This window comes from Salvelinus sp. IW2-2015, linkage group LG30, assembly GCF_002910315.2.
Source record: "Salvelinus sp. IW2-2015 linkage group LG30, ASM291031v2, whole genome shotgun sequence".
In the NCBI taxonomy this organism is placed as follows: Eukaryota; Metazoa; Chordata; class Actinopteri; order Salmoniformes; family Salmonidae; genus Salvelinus; species Salvelinus sp. IW2-2015.
This window is the reverse complement of record NC_036869.1, coordinates 8013575-8035088: the sequence shown is the minus strand read 5'-3', so window position 1 is coordinate 8035088 and position 21514 is coordinate 8013575. Positions and strand designations below refer to the sequence as shown.

Sequence of the window (21514 nt, the reverse complement as noted above, 5' to 3'; positions counted from 1 at the left end):
AAGTAGAGTCGGCGACGCGAGAGCGAGAGAGAGAGAGCGGAGAGAGTCGGCGCGCGCGAGAGAGAGAGAGAAGAGAGCGAGAGAGCAGTCGGCGGCGCGCGACGAGAGAGAGAAGTCGGCGCGCGCAGAGAGAGAGAGAGAGCAGCGCGCGCGAGAGAGAGAGAGCGGCCGCGCGCGCGAGAGAGAGAGAGTCGGCGCGCGAGAGAGAGAGAGCGAGCGCGAGAGAGAGAGAGTCGGCGCCGAGAGAGAGAGAGTCGCGCGCGAGCGAGGAGAGAGAGAGAGGAGTCGGGCACGCGCGCGAGAGAGAGAGAGAGTCGGCCGCGAGAGAGCGAGAGAGACGAGCGCGAAGCGCGCGAGAGAAGAGAGCGCAAAGAGCGCGAGAGGACGCGAGAGGCGAGAGACGACGAGGGCGAGAGAGCGGCCGAGAGAGACGGCGCGAGGAAGAGACGGCGCGGAAGAGAGACGCGCGAGAAGACGGCGCGAAGAGAGCGGAGAGAGACGGCGCGAGAGCGAGAGAGGACGGCGCGACGGAGCGGAGACGCGAGAGAGACGCGCGAGCGAGAGCGAGAGAGACGGCTGGCGAGCGAGAGCGAGAGGGCGGCGCGAGCGAGAGAGACGGCGCGAGCGAGAGCGAGAGAGGACGGCGCGAGCGAGAGCGAGAGAGACGGCGCGAGCGAGAGCGAGAGAGACGGCGCGAGCGAGAGCGAGAGAGACGGCGCGAGCGAGAGCGAGAGAGACGCGCGAGCGAGAGCGAGAAGAGCGGCGGCGAGACGGAGAGAGACGGCAGCGAACGAGAGCGAGAGACACGGCGCGAGAGAGCGAGAGAGACGGGCGAGAGAGCGAGGGAGCGGCGAGAGAGCGAGAGAGACGCGGCGGGAGAGCGAGAGAGACGGCGCGAGAGAGCGAAGAGACGGCGCGAGCGAGAGCGAGAGAGACGGCGCGAGCGAGAGAGCGAGAGAGACGGCGCGAGCGAGAGCGAGAGAGACGGCGCGAGCGAGAGCGAGAGAGACGGCCGAGCGAGAGACAGGCGACGAGAGCGAGAGAGACGCGGCGAGCGAGAGCGAGAGAAGACGGCGCGACAAGAGCGAGAGAGACGCGGAGCGGAGAGCGGAGAGACGGAGAGCGAGAGAGACGGCGCGAGCGAGAGCGAGAGAGACGCGCGAGCGAGGAGCGACGCGCGGAGCGAGAGCAGACGGCGCGACGAGAGACGGAGACGGCGCAACGAGAGCGAGAGACACGGCGCGAACGAGAGAGCGGAGAGAGACGGCGCGAACGAGAGCGAGAGAGACGGCGCGAGCGAGAGAGACGCGCGAGCGAGAGAGAGACGGCGCGAGCGAGAGGAACGGCGCGAGCGAGAGAGACGGCGCGACGAGAGAGAGAGAGGACGGCGCGGAGCGAGAGAGAGACCGAAGAGAGAGAGACGGCCGCGAGCGAGAGCGACCCAGAGAGCGAGAGAGCGACCAGAGAGCGAGAGAGCGACGAGACGCGAAGAGGCCAGAGAGCGAAGCAGAGGCGACGCAGAGAGCGAGAGAGCGAGAGCGAGCAACACAGAGAGAGAGAGCGAGCGACACAGAAGAGGAGAGGAGCGCACGAGAGAAGAGAGCGCGACAGCAGGAGCGCGAGAGAGAGCGCGAGAGAGAGCGACCCAGAGAGCGACACAGAGAGCGCGAGAGAGCGCGAGAGAGAGCGCGAGAGAGCGCGAGAGAGAGCGACACACAGAGCGCGAGAGAGGCGACACAGAGAGCGGCGAGAGGAGCGCAACAGAGAGCGACGGAGAGAGAGCGACACAGAGCGCGACAGAGAGAGCGCGCAGAGAGAGCGACACAGAGAGCGGCGAGAGAGAGCGACACAGAGAGCGCGAGAGAAGGAGCGACACAGAGAGCGCGAGAGGCGAGAGAGAGCGACACAGAGAGCGCGCAGAGAGCGCGACACAGAGAGCGCGAGAAGAGAGCGACACAGAGAGCGCGAGAGAGAGAGCGACACAGAGAGCGCCGGAGGAGAGAGCGAGCGACACAGAGAGCGCGAGAAGAGAGCGACCAGCGAGAGAGAGAGCGCCAGAGGAGAGGAGCGGACAAGAGACGGGTGCGCGACGAGCGACACAGAGAGCGCGACACAGAGCGACACAGAGAGCGACACAGAGCGAGAGAGAGCGACACAGAGAGCGCGAGAGAGAGCGACACAGCGAGCGCGAGAGAGAGCGACACAGCGAGCGCGAGAGAGAGCGACACAGCGAGCGCGAGAGAGCGACACAGCGAGCGACATAGCGAGCGACGTAGACAGACAGACAGAGCGACGCAGACAGACAGAGCGACGCACAGACAGAGCGACGCACAGACAGACAGAGACATACAGACAGACGAGGACCTGGTCAGCATAAAGAACACATACCAGGCTTGAATGTGATGAGGCAGGATCTGTTGGTACACGTCCCCTCTGGAAATATCATTATCTGCAAACACACACACACGTACAGTACACACACGGTACTTATCTAAATACACAGTACATTGAATTAGACTTCAAGATTGAGGAAGGTTGGTCTTTACATTACCTGAGGCCACTCCCCTCCAGCGTGGGCTCTGCGTTTGATCTCTTCGACCGTCTTCCTGCGAGAATCCTGGTCCGACCGCGACACAAACACTGGTCTTATGAACTTTATCAGAGCTGGTGGGGCAGGGAGAGACAGAAGAGGATGAGGGAAAGACATTGGGGAGAGAGGTGGAGGTGGGGGAAGGGGCAGAGAGAAAGATGGAGATAAAGAGAAAGGGAGGGAGGGAAAGAAAGAGGAATGATAGAGATTAGTGATTAGCACAGCATAATATCAATATAACTATAATAATGTTATAATGACAATATGGTCATCATTAACACCTGGTCTCACCACCTCATACGGTTCCTCTCTCCAACCGTCATGTCCACTCTGATAACCTCACTAACACACACCAGTCACTATCTATCAGAAGACTATGGTTCTCACTGCCCCTGACGGAGACTGAGGGGGTTTCTCAGTATGCATACTACCGTGCTCCACACTCTCATGCTTCGAGCGCATTCTCCTACAACCTCTTGAGTACATTCTTGTGAGGTTGAGTGTGTGAAGAACGCATAAAACAATACATTTGAGAAGCAGTCACACTCCCCCAACTGTATTAACTCATGCTGCACCTCCCCATTCACTGAACCTTCTTCCAGCCAGGACAATAGCAAGCATAGACGATACAAGATGTACACAAACCAAACGTTTTACTTCAGAATTATAAGCTAGATATGTGAACTGTAATAATCTAACAGGCAAAATGTCCTAACACTAATGTTATGCAAGGTAGATGTAAATTTTTTGTGGGTAGCTACCAATTCTTCATGGCTAGCTAGCTTTCCAGTTTGCCCTATTGACTTACTATGGACATGGGACTTACCCATTCACTGAACGGTCTTTCAGCCAGGACAATGACAATAGACGAAACAAGATATACACAAGGCAACCGTTTTACGTCATAACTATCAGCTAGCTAAATGTGAATTGTAACAATATAGCTAACCAGATAGTTTAAGAGGAAGAAAATGACCTAAAACGAATAATAGGCAATAGATTCGTGGGTAGCTAGCTAACTATTCTTTGTGGCTATCTGGTTAGCTAACAGTAATAGCTAGCCAGTTAGCCCTGTTGACCTATTATGGGCTTGCTATCTACAGTACGTAGGCAGGTAAACAGGCCAAAATTAACAGCATTTATTTATTAACGTATCAAGATCAAATACTGTAGTCAGGCAACACATGAGATGTGAAGAGGAAACATTTCATTGCCAAGTCGGAGTGTATTTTCTCTCGCTTCCGTTCAAATAATGGCCACCATTGATTTTAACAAATTTTGCACATTTTTTTAAGTGGTTGCGTCATATTTCTTTGCATACCTTCCGTTGAAGCTTGTGCATCGATGCATGCTTCAAAATATGTATAAACGGAGTACGCATTCGAGAAGTGCCCTCCATGCTCCGTTTAACATACTTTCATTTGGACTCATACTCTGACCCTCCCGCGCTCCAATTTGCGTGCTTGGAGCACGGTAGTATGCATTTTGAGACACACCCAGAGAGAAATGAGGAAGACTGCGGTACCAGAGAGAGAGAATGAAGATCACGACTAGAGTACACACTTCCCTAGACAGTGAGACAGACTGAAAAGGCCTGACAAATCTGGAAGAGGCAGAGAGAAGGCGAAAGAGAGGCGAGGTAGACAGTGGTATTTAATGAAGATGAGAGAGATGGAAATGAGGACTACTCACTGCCCCAGACGGGGATGTTCTTGCTCTCAGTCTTCATGACGATAGAGGCCATGGTCATGGTGACGGGGATGGCGTCGAAGTAGGACGAGTGAGGGGCCAGGGTGAGGATGGGTGCCTGCGAGGGCGGAGCCGGTTCCCCTTTCACCGTCACCCAATGGAACCCTCCACAGAACCACATGGCACGCATGATCCCCCTCAGGGCGATGTCACAGATCCTGTAGGAGAGAGACTGATTGAGGGCGTGTGTGTTTATTTTCTACTTAACCTTTATTTATACAGGTAAGTAAATTAAGACTGGTTTGCAATTACGTCCTGTTGCGCGCACGTGTGTGTTTGCCCTGGCAATGTCAATCGTATCCAAACCTTCTACAAATATTCCACAATATTTGTCATTATCAGGTGTGTCATTCATTTTATACACCGAGTGTACAACACATTATATTGAGTTACACCACCGTCGAAAGCGTTCCACAGGGATGCTGGCCCATGTTGACTCCAATGCCTCCCACAGTTGTGTCAAGTTGGCTGGATGTCCTTTGGATGGTGGACCATTCTTGATACACACGGGAAACTGTTGAGCATGAGAAACCCAGCAGCGTTGCAGTTCTTGACATACTCAAACTGGTGTGTCTGGCACCTACTACCACACCCCGTTCAAAAGGAGCTTCAACATTTTATCCAGCCCATTCACCTTCTGAATGGCACACAAACAATCCATGTCTCAAAGCTTAACAATCCTTCTTTAACCTGTCTCCTCTCCTTCATCTACACTGAGTCATAGCTTTCACCTGGCCAGTCTCATGGAAAGAGCAGGTATTCCTAATGTTTTTCTGTCACTCGCTCACACAGTGACAGGCGTACCTCCTCCACCAGGTCTCGGTCTCCACGGCCAGTTCAGATCGTCCCAGAGAGGCAGCGAAGCCAAAGGGCCAGGCCAGCAACATGAGGAGCACTGCAGTAACCAGCCGTACTGGGAACACAGTCACCGTCATCACACCGATCTGAGAGAGGGGGGTGGAGAGAGAGAGACTAAAGCAAATGGTCATGCATTCATCCATAAAAACACAGAGAGAAAGAGAGGGAAATAGAGGGGTACAAATTATCACATTTAAGCTATTGGCCCACACCACACAGGTCAGGACAAGCATCTCTTTTGTGAAAACAAGTAAAACTACTATAGCTTTGCCTTGGGCCTACACATTTTCTGACCCTGATCCAATTTTATCGGTTGCGTACACATATTTTGCAGATGTTCCAGCTCCAACAGCGCAGTATACCTAACAATACAAAGCAATACACACATATTCCAAAAATAAATATAAAGAAATATCAGAACGAGCAATGTCAGAGTCCGGAATATAAAGGGTCTGAATGAGTATGTAAATGTGATATCAGTTTTTTATTAAAAAATAAATAATAATATTAACTTTTTTTATTTGTCATTATGGGGTAGTGTGTAGATTGATGATCATTTAAAAAAATCAATTTTACAATAAGGCTGTAACCTAAGGAAATGTGTAAAATGTCAAGGGGTCTGAATACTTTCCGAAGGCTTTGACTAGAAAAACAGTATATACATATGAAGTGGGTAAAACAGTATGTAAACATTATTAAAGTATGTTTTCTCCAGAGTGGTCAGTGCTGGTCTATTGATGAGCATTGTGAGGATGTGGAAGAGAGCTAATAAATTAGATTGACCCATCAGGAACGGCTCTGTTGAACTAGAGACTCGGGCTTGCCTTTAACCACCAACCATACAGCACTGACAGACATACAGCTAATCATCCCTCCTATCTTTCTCCTTGTTCACTCTACGCTCCTTATGTTAGCGCAATCATGGTCGATGCATACATTAGCTCATACAGAACAAAAAAAGTTAATTAAGGTCGAAGCATCATCTAAGATCAAAGCTGATAACTATTGACCCGTCATCCCTTGCAAGGAATATGGTCATCTTGTGTGTGTGGGTGTCAGGGTCATGTCATCACTCCTAATAACAGGGTCAAAATGTCACAGCCAGAGGTGGAAAAAGTACCCAATTGTAAAAGTAAAGATACCTTAATAGAAAATGACTCAAGTAAACATGAAAGTCACCCATTAAAATACTACTTGAGTAAAAGCCTAAAAGTATTTGGTTTTAAATATACTTAAGCATCAAAAGTAGAAATAATTTCTCATTCCACAGATAGCCAGGGGCACACTCCAACATAATTTACAAAATAAGCAATTGTGTTTAGTGAGTCCACCAGATCAGAGGCAGTAGGGATGTTCTCTTGATAAGTGTGTGAATTGTCACATTTGTCTGTCCTGCTAAGCATTCGAAACGTAACTAGTACTTTTCAGTGTCAGGGAAAATGTATGGAGTAAAAAGTACATTATTTTCAGAAGGAATGTAGTGGAGTAAAAGTTGTCAAAAATATATGTAGTCAAGTAAAGTACAGATACCCCAAAAAAGAACTTAAGTAGTACTTTAAAGTATTTTTACTAAAGTAGAGGAGGAAGACTACTCACTGCCCCAGACAGCCAACACTGTCATTTCAGATCCCATCCCCCCTCTATTCCTCTCCCTGGTCCTCTCTCCATCTCTAGAGATCTCTTCCCTCTCCTACTGGGTGTTACAGTAGTGTGTTGTTGTTCTCCATATTGTACATCTTATCTCTCTATAATTATATTTCCCTCTCTCCATCTCTGCCTCCCTTCATTACAATGATGTGGTCTCCTTTCCTCTCCCAGGGGACTATGATTTGCTTCTCCTCTCTTTCCTTGTTTTAAAGTAGCCTAGGCAAAATCCGACCATATCCGTGGGGGCAATTACTTCCATATGCCATTGAGACCAGTAGCCTATTGTTTTATAAAGACTTCCAGATGCCATTGAAACCAGTTAGCCTATTGTTTTATAAAGACTTCCATATGCCATTGAAACCAGTAGCCTATTGTTTTATAAAGACTTCCAGATGCCATTAGACAAGTAGCCTATTGTTTATAAAGACTTCCACGATGCCATTGAAACCAGTAGCCTATTGTTTTATAAAAGACTTCCAGATGCCATTGAAACCAGTAGCCTATTGTTTTATAAAGACTTCCAGATGCCATTGAAACCAGTAGCCTATTGTTTTATAAAGACTTCCAGATTCCATTGAGACCAGTAGCCTATTGTTTTATAAAGACTTCCAGATGCCATTGAGACCAGTAACCTATTGTTTATAAAGACTTCCAGATGCCATTGAGACCAGTAGCCTATTGTTTTATAAAGACTTCCAGATGCCATTGAAACCAGTAGCCTATTTTTTATAAAGACTTCCAGATGCCATTGAAACCAGTAGCCTATTGTTTTATAAAGACTTCCAGATGCCATTGAAACCAGTAGCTATGTTTTATAAAGACTTCCAGATGCCATTGAAACCAGTAGCCTATTGTTTTATAAAGACTTCCAGATGCCATTGAGACCAGTAGCCTATTTCTCTCATGTTCTGTTGTTTTTCAACTTTCTTTCATTGTCTGGTAGCAAAAACATTTGTGCGTACCCTGCTGCCTTGTGCGCATTGCTGCCCTAATAATGTTAAGAAAAAAATTGTTTACCAACATTTTAAGCTAAACATCCTGATCTATTGCATCCATTGCTTTTTTAAAGTAGTTTTTTTATGTAGCCTAGGCGTACTGGTTCTATGAATTTGGGATCTATCGTCCGCAGGGGGTCTAGTGGTTAGAGCGTTGGGCCACTAACCGAAATGTTGCGAGATCAAATCCCCGAGCTGACAAGGTAAAAATCTGTCGTTCCGCCCCTGAACAAGGCAGTTAACCCACTGTTCCTAGGCAGTCATTATAATAATAATTATTTGTTCCTAACTGACTAGTTAAATAAAAAAATAAAATAAACTCTCCCAGAGTCTGGGCTATTTCCAATAGAATAGGTCAACTTTTCTACTATGGGGGATAGGAGATTGACATAGGCGGTGCGTCCATAAAGCTAGGGGAAGCTAAGCTTTCCATAAGTATATTGAATTACCAAAATTATATAGCCTAATTAGCCTACTCCTGTCTATACAGAAAGAAAGAAATTCAAAATAGGCTACTAAAGCATAACATGGCCACAGAGGATCATTAGCTTCCATTACACTTAAAAAAATAATACATTGTGGATTGTTTTAAATTGCATTGCCTACAGTCTGAAGGAAAGGGAGCCCGTGCGCGACTTGGGTAGCGCACGCTGCAAATACCAAATAGCTGATTATTGCGACTGTCAGTGGAAATTAGAGTCCGAGCCATGCATATCGCAATATTTCAAAATTCAGTCGCTGGAAAACAGTTCGTAAAGCAAATGGCTATTTATGATTTTGTTGTCATGGAGGACTGATTGGGCTCATTGATTCGAGTTGAAAAATAAATGTTGCGCTCTTGGAATAGCATGCTATAAGCACTAATGAAAAGTGCTGTTTTTCAGTCTCTCGGTCCCCGCTTTGATGCACCTGTACTGACCTCGCCTTCTGGATGATAGCGGGGTGAACAGGCAGTGGCTCGGGTGGTTGTTGTCCTTGATGATCTTTTTGGCCTTCCTGTGACATCGGGTGGTGTAGGTGTCCTGGAGGGCAGGTAGTTTGCCTCCGGTGATGCGTTGTGCAGACCTCACTACCCTCTGGAGAGCCTTATGGTTGTGGGCGGAGCAGTTGCCGTACCAGGCGGTGATACAGCCCGACAGGATGCTCTCGATTGTGCATCTGTAAAAGTTTGAGCGTGCTTTTGGTGACAAGCCGATTTTCTTCAGCCTCCTGAGGTTGAAGAGGCGCTGCTGCGCCTTCTTCACCACGCTGTCTGTGTGGGTGGACCAATTCAGTTTGTCCGTGATGTGTACGCCGAGGAACTTAAAACTTACTACCCTCTCCACTACTGTCCCATCGATGTGGATAGGGGGATGCTCCCTCTGCTGTTTCCTGAAGTCTACGATCATCTCCTTTGTTTTGTTGCCGTTGAGTGTGAGGTTATTTTCCTGACACCACACTCCGAGGGCCCTCACCTCCTCCCTGTAGGCCGTCTCGTCGTTGTTGGTAATCAAGCCTACCAATGTAATGTCGTCTGCAAACTTGATGATTGAGTTGGAGACGTAGTCGTGGGTGAACAGGGAGTACAGGAGAGGGCTCAGAATGCACCCTTGTGGGGCCCCAGTGTTGAGGATCAGTGGGGTGGAGATGTTACCTACCCTCACCACCTGGGGGCGGCCCGTCAGGAAGTCCAGGACCCAGTTGCACAGGGCGGGGTCGAGACCCAGGGTCTCGAGCTTGATGACGAGTTTGGAGGGTACTATGGTGTTAAATGCTGAGCTGTAGTCGATGAACAGCACTCTCACATAGGTATTCCTCTTGTCCAAATGGGTTAGGGCAGTGTGCAGTGTGGATGCGATTGCGTCGTCTGTGGACCTATTGGGKCGGTAAGCAAATTGGAGTGGGTCTAGGGTGTCAGGTAGGGTGGAGGTGATATGGTCCTTGACTAGTCTCTCAAAGCACTTCATGATGACGGAAGTGAGTGCTACGGGGCGGTAGTCRTTTAGCTCAGTTACCTTAGCTTTCTTGGGAACAGGAACAATGGTGTCCCTCTTGAAGCAGACTGGGATAATGATTGATTGAATATGACCGTAAACACACCAGCCAGCTGGTCTGCACATGCTCTGAGGACGCGGCTGGGGATGCCGTCTGGGCCTGCAGCCTTGCGAGGGTTAATACGTAATGTTTTACTCACGTCGGCTGCAGTGAAGGAGAGCCCGCAGGTTTTGGTAGCGGGCCGTGTCAGTGGCACTGTATTCCTCAAAGCGAGCAAAGAAGTTGTTTAGTCTGTCTGGGAGCAAGACATCCTGGTCCGCGACGGGGCTGGTTATCTTTTTGTAATCCGTGATTGACTGTAGACCCTGCCACATACCTTGTGTCTGAGCCGTTGAATTGCGACTCTACTTTGTCTCTATACTGACGCTTAGCTTGTTTGATTGCCTTGCCGGAGGGAATAGCTACACTGTTTGTATTTCGGTCATGTTTCCGGTCACCTTGCTCTGGTTAAAAGCAGTGGTTCGCGCTTTCAGTTTCGCGCGAATGCTACAGTCAATCCACGGTTTCTGGTTTGGGAATGTTTTAATAGTTGCTGTGGGTACGACATCGCCGATGCACTTGCTAATAAACTGGCTCACCGAATCAGCGTATTCGTCAATGTTGTTGTTTGACGCAATGCGGAACATATCCTAATCCACGTGATCGAAGCAATCTTGAAGCGTTCAATCAGATTGGCGGACCAGCGTTGAACAGACCTGAGCGCGGGTGCTTTCTGTTTTAGTCTCTGTCTATAGGCAGGGAGCAACTACATGGAGTCGTGGTCAGCTTTTCCGAAAGGAGGGCGGGGGAGGGCCTTATATGCGTCGCGGAAGTTAGAATAACAATGATCCAGGGTTTTACCAGCCCTGGTAGCACAATCGATATGCTGATAGAATTTAGGGAGTCATGTTTTTAGATTATCCTTGTTAAAAATCCCCAGCTAACAATGAATGCAGCCTCAGGATATGTGGTTTCCAGTTTACATAGAGTCAAATAAAGTTCGTTTCAGGGCATCGATGTGTCTGCTTGGGGGGGGGGGAATATTACGGCTGTGATTATAATCGAAGAGAATTCTCTTCGTAGATAATGCGGTCGACATTTGATTGTGAGGAATTCTAAGTCAGGTGAACAGAAGGGCAATATTCTGCATTTTCTTGTGGCCTATTGTTTACCTCTTGTTGGTGACATTTTGATTCTTGATAATATGCAGCTGTTTAAAGGGAAAATCACTGATGAAAAATAACAAAACGGCCACCCCGCCTCGGTTTTGGTAAAAAGCTGAGGGATGGGCCTGGAGAAACGTGACCATCTCAGATGAATAGACAGAGCTATGGATGTAAGGACTGACCATCCATGATATCAAAATTGTTTTAACCATGTTATGAGGCTATACAGTGTTGTTTGTTTACATGTACAATGTTTACAAACATTGGAGAAAAACAAGTTCATATTTTGGGTTCTTATGGAGTGTGACAGTTGAACTAAGCTCATGAGTTATTTATAAGTTTATATTCTTCAAGAATCAATGGAAAGAAACTTTTTTTCAGGACCCTGTCTTTCAAAGATAATTCATAAAAATCCAATAAACTTCACAGATCTTCATTGTAAAGGTTTAAACACTGTTTCCCATGCTTGTTCAATGAACCATAACAATTAACGAACATGCACCTGTGGAACGGTCATTAAGACACTAACAGCTTACAGACGGTAGGCAATTAAGGTCACAGTTAGGAAAACTTAGGGACACTAAAGAGGCTGTTCTACTGACTCTGAAAAAACACCAAAAGAAAGATGCCCATGGTCCATGCTCATCTGCATGACGTGCCTTAGGCATGCTGCAAGGAGGCATGAGGACTGCAGATGTGGCCAGAGCAATAAATTGCAATGTCCTTACGGAGACAGCGCTACAGGGAGACAGGACGGACAGCTGAGTCGTCCTCGCAGGGGCAGACCACGTGTAACAACACCTGCACAGGATCGGTACATCGAACATCACAGCTGCGGGACAGGTACGGATGGCAACAATAACTGCCCGAGTTACACCAGGAATGCACAATCCCTCCATCAGGTGCTCAGACTGTCCGCAATAGGCTGAGAGAGGCTGGACTGAGGGCTTGTTAGGCCTGTTGTAAGGCAGGTCCTCACTAGACATCACCGCCAACAACGTCACCTATGGGCACAAACCACCGTCGCTGGACCAGACAGGACTGGCAAAAAGTGCTCTTCACTGACGAGTCACGGTTTTGTCTCACCAGGGGTGATGGTCGGATTCGCATTTATCATCGAAGGAATGAGCGTTACACCGAGGCCTGTATTTTGGAGCGGGACCGATTTGGAGGTGGAGGGTCCATCATGGTCTGGGGCAGTGGGTCACAGCATCATCAGACTCAGCTTGTTGTCATTGCAGGCAATCTCAATGCTGTGCGATACAGGGAAGACATCCTCCTCCCTCATGTGGTACCGTTCCTGCAGGCTCATCCTGACATGACCCTCCAGCATGACACTTCCACCAGCCATACTGCTCATTCTGTGCATGATTTCCTACAAGACAGGAATGTCAGTGTTCTGCCATGGCCAGCGACAAGCACGGATCTCAATCCCATTGAGCACGTCTGGGACCTGTTGGATCAGAGGGTGAGGGCTAGGGCCATTCCCCCCCAGAAATGTCCAGGAACTTGCAGGTGCCTTGGTGGAAGAGTGGGGTAACATCTCACAGCGAGAACTGGCAAATCTGGTGCAGTCCATGAGGAGATGCACTGCAAAACTTAATGCAGCTGGTGGCCACACCAGATACTGACTGTTACTTTTGACCTCCCCTTCGTTCAGGGACACATTATTACATTTCTGTTAGTCACATGCTTGTGGAACTTGTTCAGTTTGTGTCTCAGTTGTTGAATCTTGTTATGTTCATACAAATATTTACACGTGTTAAGTTTTTTGAAAATAAACGCAGTTGACAGTGAGAGGATRTTTCTTTTTTTGCTGAGTTTAGATATATACACACACTACCCGTTCAAAAGTTTGGGGTCACTTAGAAATGTCCTTGTTTTTGGAAGAAAAGCACATTCTTTGTCCATTAAAATAACATCAAATTGGTCAGAAATACAGTGTAGACATTGTTAATGTTGTAAATGACTATTGCAGTTGGAAACTGCAGATTTTTTATGGAATATCTACATAGGCGTACAGAGGCCCATTATCAACAACCATCACTCCTGTGTTCCAATGGCGCGTTGTGTTAGCCTTTTAAAATTATAAAAACTTGGATTAGCTAATTGATCATTAGAAAATCGTTTTGCAATTATGTTAGCACAACTGAAAACTGTTGTCCTAATTAAAGAAGCAATAAAACTGGCCTTCTTTAGACTAGTTGAGTATCTGGAGCATCAGCATGTGGGTTCGATTACAGGTTCAAAATGGCCAGAAACAAAGAACTTCGTTCTGAAACTCGTCAGTATATTCTTGTTCTGAGAAATTAAGGCTATTCCATGCAAGAAATTGCCAAGAAACTGAAGATCTTGTACAACGCTGTGTACGACTCCCTTCACAGAACAGCGCAAACTGGCTCTATCCAGAATAGAAAGAGTGGGAGGCCCCGGTGAACAACTGAGCAAGAGGACAAGTACATTAGTGTCTAGTTTGAGAAACAGACGCATCAAGTCCTCAACTGGCAGATTCATTAACTAGTACCCGCAAAACACCAGTCTCAACGTCAACAGTGAAGAGGTGACTCCGGGATGCTGGCCTTCTAGGCAAAGTTGCAAAGAAAATGCCATATCTCAGACTGGCCATTAAAAATAAGATTCAGACGGGCAAAAGAACAGACAGTGGAGAGAGGAACTATGCCTAGAAGAGCAGCATCCCGGAGTCACCTCTTCACTGTTGACGTTGAGACTGGTGTTTTTCGGGGGAAAAAATGTTTGGCAGTGAAACGAGGCTACTCAGGCGAGAAAATAACCTCACCCAAATGTATAGCCCCGTTGGAAAATATAAATGGGCTGTTTGAAAATGTGAGGGAATTTTTATTTTATAAATATATATTTTTTTTGTAAATGTGAATCACATTTGTATTTGGTGTACCCTAGTTTGGGAATACCTAGACTACACCACTGCGGTCATCCTTACCTCCACGTGTTTTTTCCGAATTGGATAATCTTTCGATGCCGACAGCAGTCGTACCATTGGAAGACATCGCTTGGAATGTAGCCTATAAAAGCCTATTCCTGCTCTTTTCCCACAATCCATCAAACCCATTTGGTGTGTCATCATAGTGGTGTCTGACTTGTGGTCAGACTCGCTCAGGTGGAACAAACTTTTTTTCCCCCAATGTTGATTTGAATGTCATTGAGAAAACAGAGAAGTGTCAAAGATTTGTCTTATTGGCACCAGGGGAGAGCATCGGCCATATACCCGGTGAGAGTGCGCACTGCACACGTTCACGCTGTCATTGTGGGTCAGTGCCACGTAAGTTTCTTTTTGAACAATAACTTCCTCATCCAGTTTAGATGGACGTCATATTATATTTCTCTCCCCCCTTCTCATAGGCATATTATATGACCAATGTCGTTTTTATTGATCTGTTTATCAGTTTCAGCAGAGTAGGCTACCCTGTAATTTGTCGTATTAAAAAATATTCTGCTAATGTCTCCAGTCATAGAAAAGTGTAGCAGAATTGCATGAAATGTGTTTTTCCCCAAGCAAAGAAAGAAGAAACGTATCTGATAGGGCCTATAGCCCAGGCCTCTACACTACACACGCTCAGCCCATGCATTGAACGGTATTTTTTGTGAACAGTGATTGAGTTATATTAGCCTATATTATGACTATCCAATCTACTCGTCACATTACACATAGTAGGCTCTCTTACATACTATACTGTAAGTCTGCACATGCGATGATGCATGGAATGTTTTATTATAAAGGTTCATTTTTAAATGGACAAAATGTACTTCCCCAAACTTGAATCTCACGCTCCGCCAATGCATAAGCTAGTGATTTAGCATAGGCTAGTGATCTTTTAAGATTCATTACCACAATCAAAATATGATGTCATTCTGAGCACCATGGGTGGACGCCATAATCAGGTTACGCAACAAATGCATATTAGTCCGGTACATTTCTCAAATGTCCGGTAAATTAAAATGCTGCCGGTCAAACAGAAACCCTGGCGCACACACGAGCAAATGCACACACGTAGGGGTGGGTCTCTGCCCTCTAAAGGCGTCCTCATGCATATATTATGACAGCACTTTGACGATTTTTTGTTTTGCTCTACTGCAAGATTTTTTTTTGTGCACATGACAGTTTTCTCGAGGCAAGCCGAAGTTCGGTTGCCGAAGTGTATGCCCCTTCGTCCGTGATTGGTCAACAGTAGGGATTCTTCAATTAAAATGGTTGTTGACTCGTTTTCATGCATTTTTTTAAACTTGTGAAATACTGCACCAAACATCTTAGTTAGATGTTCAACTGCGCAACTAAGATCTCATCTGCAAAAACAGCCAACTTAATGACAGATTTCTTGAGGTACCTTACACTGAACAAAAATATGAATGCAACAAGTGTTGATCCCATGTTTCATGAGCTGGAATAAAAGATCCCAGAAATGTTTCATAGACACAAAAAACTTCTCTCAAATTTTGTGCACAAATTTGTTTACATCCCTGTTAGTGAGCATTTCTCCTTTGCCAAGATAATCCATCCACCTGACAGGTGGGGCATATCAAGAAGCTTGATCCTTACACTGCTGCACCTTGTGCAGGGGACAATAAAAGGCCACTTTAAAATGTGCAGTTGTCATAACACAATGCCACAGACGTCTCTAGTTAAGGGAGCGTGCAATTGGCATGCTGACTGCAGGAATATCCACCAGAGCTGTTGGCAGAGAATGTAATATTAATTTATTTTCCATAAGCCACCTGCAACATCATTTTAGAGAATTTCACAGTACGTCCAACCGGCCTCACAATCGCAGACCAGCCGTAACCACACCAGCCCAGGACCTCCAAATACGGCTTCTTCACCTGCAGGATAGTCTGAGACCAGCCACCTGGAAACCGAAACATTTCTGCACAAACCGTCTCAGGGAAGCTAATCTGCGTACTCGTCGTCCTCACCAGGGTCTTGACCTGACTGCAGTTCGGCGTCCTAACCGACTTCAGTGAGCAACTTCTCACCTTTGATGGCCACTGGCACGCTGGAGAAGTGTGCTCTTCATTAATGAATCCCGGTTTCAACTGTACTGGGCAGTTAGTGTGTATGGCGTTGTGTGGGCAAGCGGTTTACTGATGTCAACGTTGTGAACAGAATGCCCCATGTCGGCGTTGGGGTTATGATACAGGCAGGAATAATCTACAGACAAACACAATTGCATTTTATCGATGGCAATTTGAATGCAAAGAGATAGTGACACGATCCTGAGGCCCATTGTCGTGCCATTCATCCGCAGCCATCACCTCATGTTTCAACCTGATAATGCACAGCCCCATGTCGCAAGGATCTGTACACAATTCATGGAAGCTAAAAATGTCCCAGTTCTTCCATGGCCTGCATACTCACCCGACATGTCACTCATTGACCATGTTTGGGATGCTCTTCTTATTAACAGACGCTGCTATTATTTAGTTGCATCATCAGTGCCGCCAGGGAGAAATGCAAACCCCAAGGACTTCAGCTCCCTGGGCTAACTAACCCTAACTAATGTCAACAAACACGACGTGTGTGACAGCGTGTTCCAGTTCCCGCCAATATCCAGCAACTTCACACAGCCATTGAAGAGGAGTGGGGAAAACATTCCAGAAGTCAAAATCAACAACCTGATCAACTCTTTGCAAAGGAGATGTGTTGTGCTGCAAATGGTGGTCACGCCAGATACTGACTGGTTCAGATCCACGCACCTATCATTTTTTTTTTTTTTTTTTAAGGTATCTGTGACCAACAGATGCTTATCTGTATTCCCAGTCATGTGAAATCCATAGATCAGGGCCTAATGAATTTCTTTAAATTAACTGATTTCCTGTAACTCAATAAAATCTTTGAAATTGTTGCATTTATATTTTTGTTCAGTGTAGATTAATTCAGACTATTTTGAGGAAGTGTATACTGGCAAGTGAGTCAAACAGTACTAGGAGTTCTACTAGGGGCCAATTGAACCCAGACGCCTTAACTCCCCATCTGTCCTTCAGAACCAATCCACCCATCTGCTGCTGCTTGGGTCACACACTTCAGAATGGTCTTTGGAATCTTGGTTTGTTGACCTTCGTGGTTGTCAAATATAACAAAATATCCCTCTTTCTCCCTCTTCCACATCCCCCTCTCTTTCTTCCTTTCGGTCTATGTCACCGATAGCCCCAATCCCTTTTTCCTCCATCCCCTGCACTCCCTCTCTTTTTTCTATCCCTGTACTGTCACTGATAGTATGACCTTACCATCCTCCACCCCTCTCCCTCCTTCCGGTCTGTAGGGGATAGTCCCAGATCCCCCTCTGGGCGTGTCTGTCAGTATAATGAACCAACAGCTTGAAGTGCTTATTAGCAGAAGCTGATGTTATTATTTAGTTGCATCATAAATGCCGCCAGGAAGAAACGCAAACCAGAAGGACTTCAGCTCTGCAAGGGCTAACTAACCCTAACTAATGTCAACACACACAGGCTCCTCAAAGAATGCAGACTTTATCCATAGGCTAAATGGCAGACAGAGAAAGACACTACAATAGAGATTCAGTCAGTGAGTGACTTCTTTATTAGGGATGTTTTGTTCAGTGTGTTGGTTCATTGTGAAGTTAATTCATTTGGGGTGTTTTTGTTGTTTTGCAAACTCCTCTTCTTCAAAATAGGCCGTCTGGGAGCGAGAGAGGCCTGAGGGAGGAATGTGCTTACATGTGTTGGTGTGACACACACACACACTAAAACGTGTTACCCAGTCATATGGCTCTGTTGCCAGCTGCGTGAAGGGAACTAGTGTTTATCTTCAGGCAGAGAGAGAAAGGCAGCTCTTAAATGAACCAGTGTGTGTGTGTGTGTGTGTGTGTGTGTGTGTGTCTACATAGAATGGAAAAACACACCTGGACAACTTCACAGTAAGCGCAGGTAGTAGGCTAGTGAGAACTGAGACTGAGATAGTGAACTGTGGTATGGGTCTAACTCAACTAGCAACCTTCACATCTGATTGGCCCAAGTGTGTGTGTGTGTACTTCAGCCCAAGTAACCTCCAGCACCTTTTTCTGTCCAACTAGCCTAACTATTACTTTGATCTGAGTTTAACAATAAATGTAGATCTAATCTTTGACAGACATGCAACGGCAATGCAATTGGATACACTGACGGTCTTCTAAGAAATACAATTTAAAGGCCAACGTGCTCGTGTTACAATAGAAAATACATTTCCAGAGGCTTGGCCTAGATCCAGAGACTGGAATAATTAGCACCAGATTCAGAAGCTAAATGCTGTTCCAAAGTCTCTGTCCTTTCTGCTCCTTTATCGAGTTACGTTCTTCCCCTTGTCTCTGTCTGCAGTGTGTGTCGACATTATGTGTAAAGTGTGTGTGCATGTGCGTGCGCACGTGTGTGTGTGTGTGTGGCTGTGTGCAAAGCAAGCCTCCTGCTGCAGGAGTAAACTTGTTCGCCGTGTTTCTTTTCCACTGCTGGCACAAAATGTTCTGTGCCAAAACGGAGGCAAGTTTCCTGGACATTGTTGCGAAAGGCTCTCCAACCCTGTTCCTGGAGAGCTACCGTCCTCTAGGTTCACTCCAACTCTAATCTAGCGCAATTGATTCTAATAATTACCTGGTTGATAAACTGAGTCAGGTTAGTTATAACTGGGGTTGGAGTGAAAACATACAGCAAAAGGCATGGTTGCAGTTTTACAGCAAAGAAAACAGATTGTCTCAAATGGTTAAAGAAACACGACTCCTATAACCAGAGCTACCTTCTTCCTGCGCGATTTCGATTTTCGATACGTCGCAGGCCGTTTTAAACTAATCCCGGGTCGCTAATTATTGGTTTGATAAACAACGTTGTTCAGTCGCATTACCTAGCTAGCTAACAACCAAGTAACTTGAAAGTAGGTCTAGGAAATTTTGATTGGCAGAGGAAGAAAGCTCTGCTACTCATGTGCTTTAAAATATAGGATTCATATAGGCCTAATGTAAGCCTAAACTATCAAATCTCTCTCTTTCTGGTACTCCTTACATTCTGTTTGGTGCTTCATGTTTTTTAAAGTGGGAGCAGTGTGTATGGGTTTGTGGAAGAGAGAGTGGTGTGTGTGTTTATGAGAGGGAGACAAAGTGAGTGTGTGAGGGAGTGTGTGGTAACTGAAGAGTAAAGAAGGTTTTATGCAGTTTTCCCAATTGCCACAATGACATGCAGATCATTATGCATGCATATTCCTCCAGCCAAGTCACAGGTAGGCCTTTGCAAATATGAGCAAAGTAGCCATTCTATTCAGTGTTATTATACAGTGTGAAGTTAAATTCAATATATGTTGTATTGAGTAGAAGTGTGAATACAGCCCCACAGTGGAGGTGTCATATTACCCATAAAACCTAGCGGTCAAACAGGGAAATGGTTCCAATCGTTTTTCCACCCTTCATTTTCCCATAGGGAATTTTTGAAACACTTAAAATAAGGGCTGTGCTTCGTGTAGGCTTACCCCGGCGTGATGTTTTGATAACAATGTAAATCTCTCTCGTACAAGGTGACTTATCAATATAGTCGGCTCTACTTACTCTGATAGGAACATGCTATTTAGCATCAAAGTAGACATTGTGTAAGACTACAAATCCCTGCAAGCTCCTTCACGTCATCTCTAGCTGACACCTTCGCTAACAGGTATTGTGTCAATTTAAAACTTCATACTTGGCCTGGTATTGTATCGTTAGTAAAATGTTGGTATCGTGACAACACTACAGGAGGGTAGCTCTCCAGGAAAAGGGTTGGAGAGCCCTGCTGTACAGTATATGGCGGAGAGTGACTGGGACACACCCTAGTCCTGGGGCTGTGTGAGAGCCGAGAGACCAAGGAAACAGGAATGGGACATACCACATTTCCTGCACTTATAGGAAGAACGCCTGGTATACTTTCTGTTATTGTAATGAAGGTCAGTTATGTTTGGAAATAACAGGACAAGCCACATTTCTCTCACTCCTCAAAATACTAACTAGCTACACACATTAGCTAGAATGTTACGGTCAGGGAATGGAACACTTGGTGCAAATATGGAAGATAATTTTCTGAATGATGCCATATGCTACAGCCATTCTGTCCTTTGCAGCATGGTCTCATAGTGACAAGTGCATGTCCAAGCCCCATGGCTGTGTTTAAAAGGCCAAACAGAGAGCATGGGACACAACTGTGTGTGTGTGGTCTTGTTCTTCTATCCAATGAGGCCAAAGGCTATTTTAAACTTAGGGGTTAGGTTTAGGGTTAGAATTTGGGTTAGGTGTAGAGATTAAGGTTAGGGGAAATAGGATTTTGAATATAAAAAACAAAAAGTAGAACTCCATGAGGATAGAAGAATGTGTGTGTAATCAAATTGTTTTGGTCGCGTACACAGTTTAGCAGGTGTTATTGCAGATGCAGCGAAATGCTTATGTTTATTAACGTTAGTTCCTATCAATCAATGAGAGAGAAAGAATGTGTGTGTGACCCAGATCTATTCAAAAGCCACAGTAGGCAACCCTCCCTTTAACAGTGAAGGCTGTCCAGTCATTTAGGACAACAGGTTTACAGCTGACTGCCATTATTGGACATGGAAATCCAATGCCAACGTTTGACATGCAAATTATGAAAATCACTATCACTAATTCAACAGCTACAAAACGTTGACTCTGGTATTCTGTAAATAAACTCTTCTTTATTTGATCAAATCACCATAAAATTACAGCATATTTTTAGATTTGAGTCCCTAAATGTAGCTTATGGTCGAGATATACCAATTATTCTAGTAACGTGTAACAACAAGCTTAAAAGGCACGGAAAACTTGGTGGGCGGAGAGAAAATCAAGTAATAACATAATAATGTTAACTGTCTAGCTAATAGGCTAAATAAAACATCAACACATCATTTGAATGTTCATTAGATACGATGTCGTGAAAAGTTGAACGGTTGCTTACCCTGATTTTCTCCAAGGGAGTGAATCGTAACTCGTGAACGAAAGGATTTCTGAACGGGGGAGGCAAGTCTGACCCATCTTCATTCTCCGAAGAATGATGCTGTTTATTTGGCAACTTCATAACTGAAAACAAATAAACAAACAGTTATCAGTTAGCAACGGGGTCTCTTCCACAATAAACAGGCAATGCTTCTTTGAAATCGACTATGTAGGCTAGCTACACGGTGCTGATCTGTAGGCTCGAGGACCATCAATTCGTTCTCGTCTGTGAGGGAGATGACGTATGTGTTGTGAGCAACAATACTGGAATCGGTTGTTTGCCTTAAATAAAAGTTCTCCAAGTTCCCCATCTAGTTGGTCTAGTTGGACTAGATGCTAAACAGGTTTGGAATGTTGCTATATAGGATCAACTGAAGACAATAATTAGTTAATTTGACAAAAGTAAAAAAAATCTGTTGAAATCGCACTGGGATGTATTAGACATCAGAATTGCATTGGAGGCATACTTATATTGCAATACCTATGGCTCTTGGGTCCATGAAATGGGCTATCAGC

The 21514-nt window shown here is 45.8% G+C and overlaps 1 protein-coding gene across 1 annotated transcript in view; it reads right to left on the bottom strand.

Annotated features, from left to right (window-relative positions):
- lpcat1 (lysophosphatidylcholine acyltransferase 1) overlaps window positions 1–21241 on the bottom strand; it is a 32339-nt gene extending 11098 nt beyond the window's left edge. The window contains exons 1-5 of the mRNA XM_023975094.1: window positions 20961–21241; window positions 5144–5283; window positions 4283–4497; window positions 2552–2664; window positions 2389–2449 (exon numbers count right to left, since the gene is read on the bottom strand). Coding sequence (XP_023830862.1) covers window positions 2389–2449; window positions 2552–2664; window positions 4283–4497; window positions 5144–5283; window positions 20961–21080 — 649 coding nt within the window. The 5' untranslated portion in view covers window positions 21081–21241. The remainder of the gene's footprint in view (window positions 1–2388; window positions 2450–2551; window positions 2665–4282; window positions 4498–5143; window positions 5284–20960) is intronic.
- Between the last annotated feature and the right edge of the window lie 273 nt (window positions 21242–21514).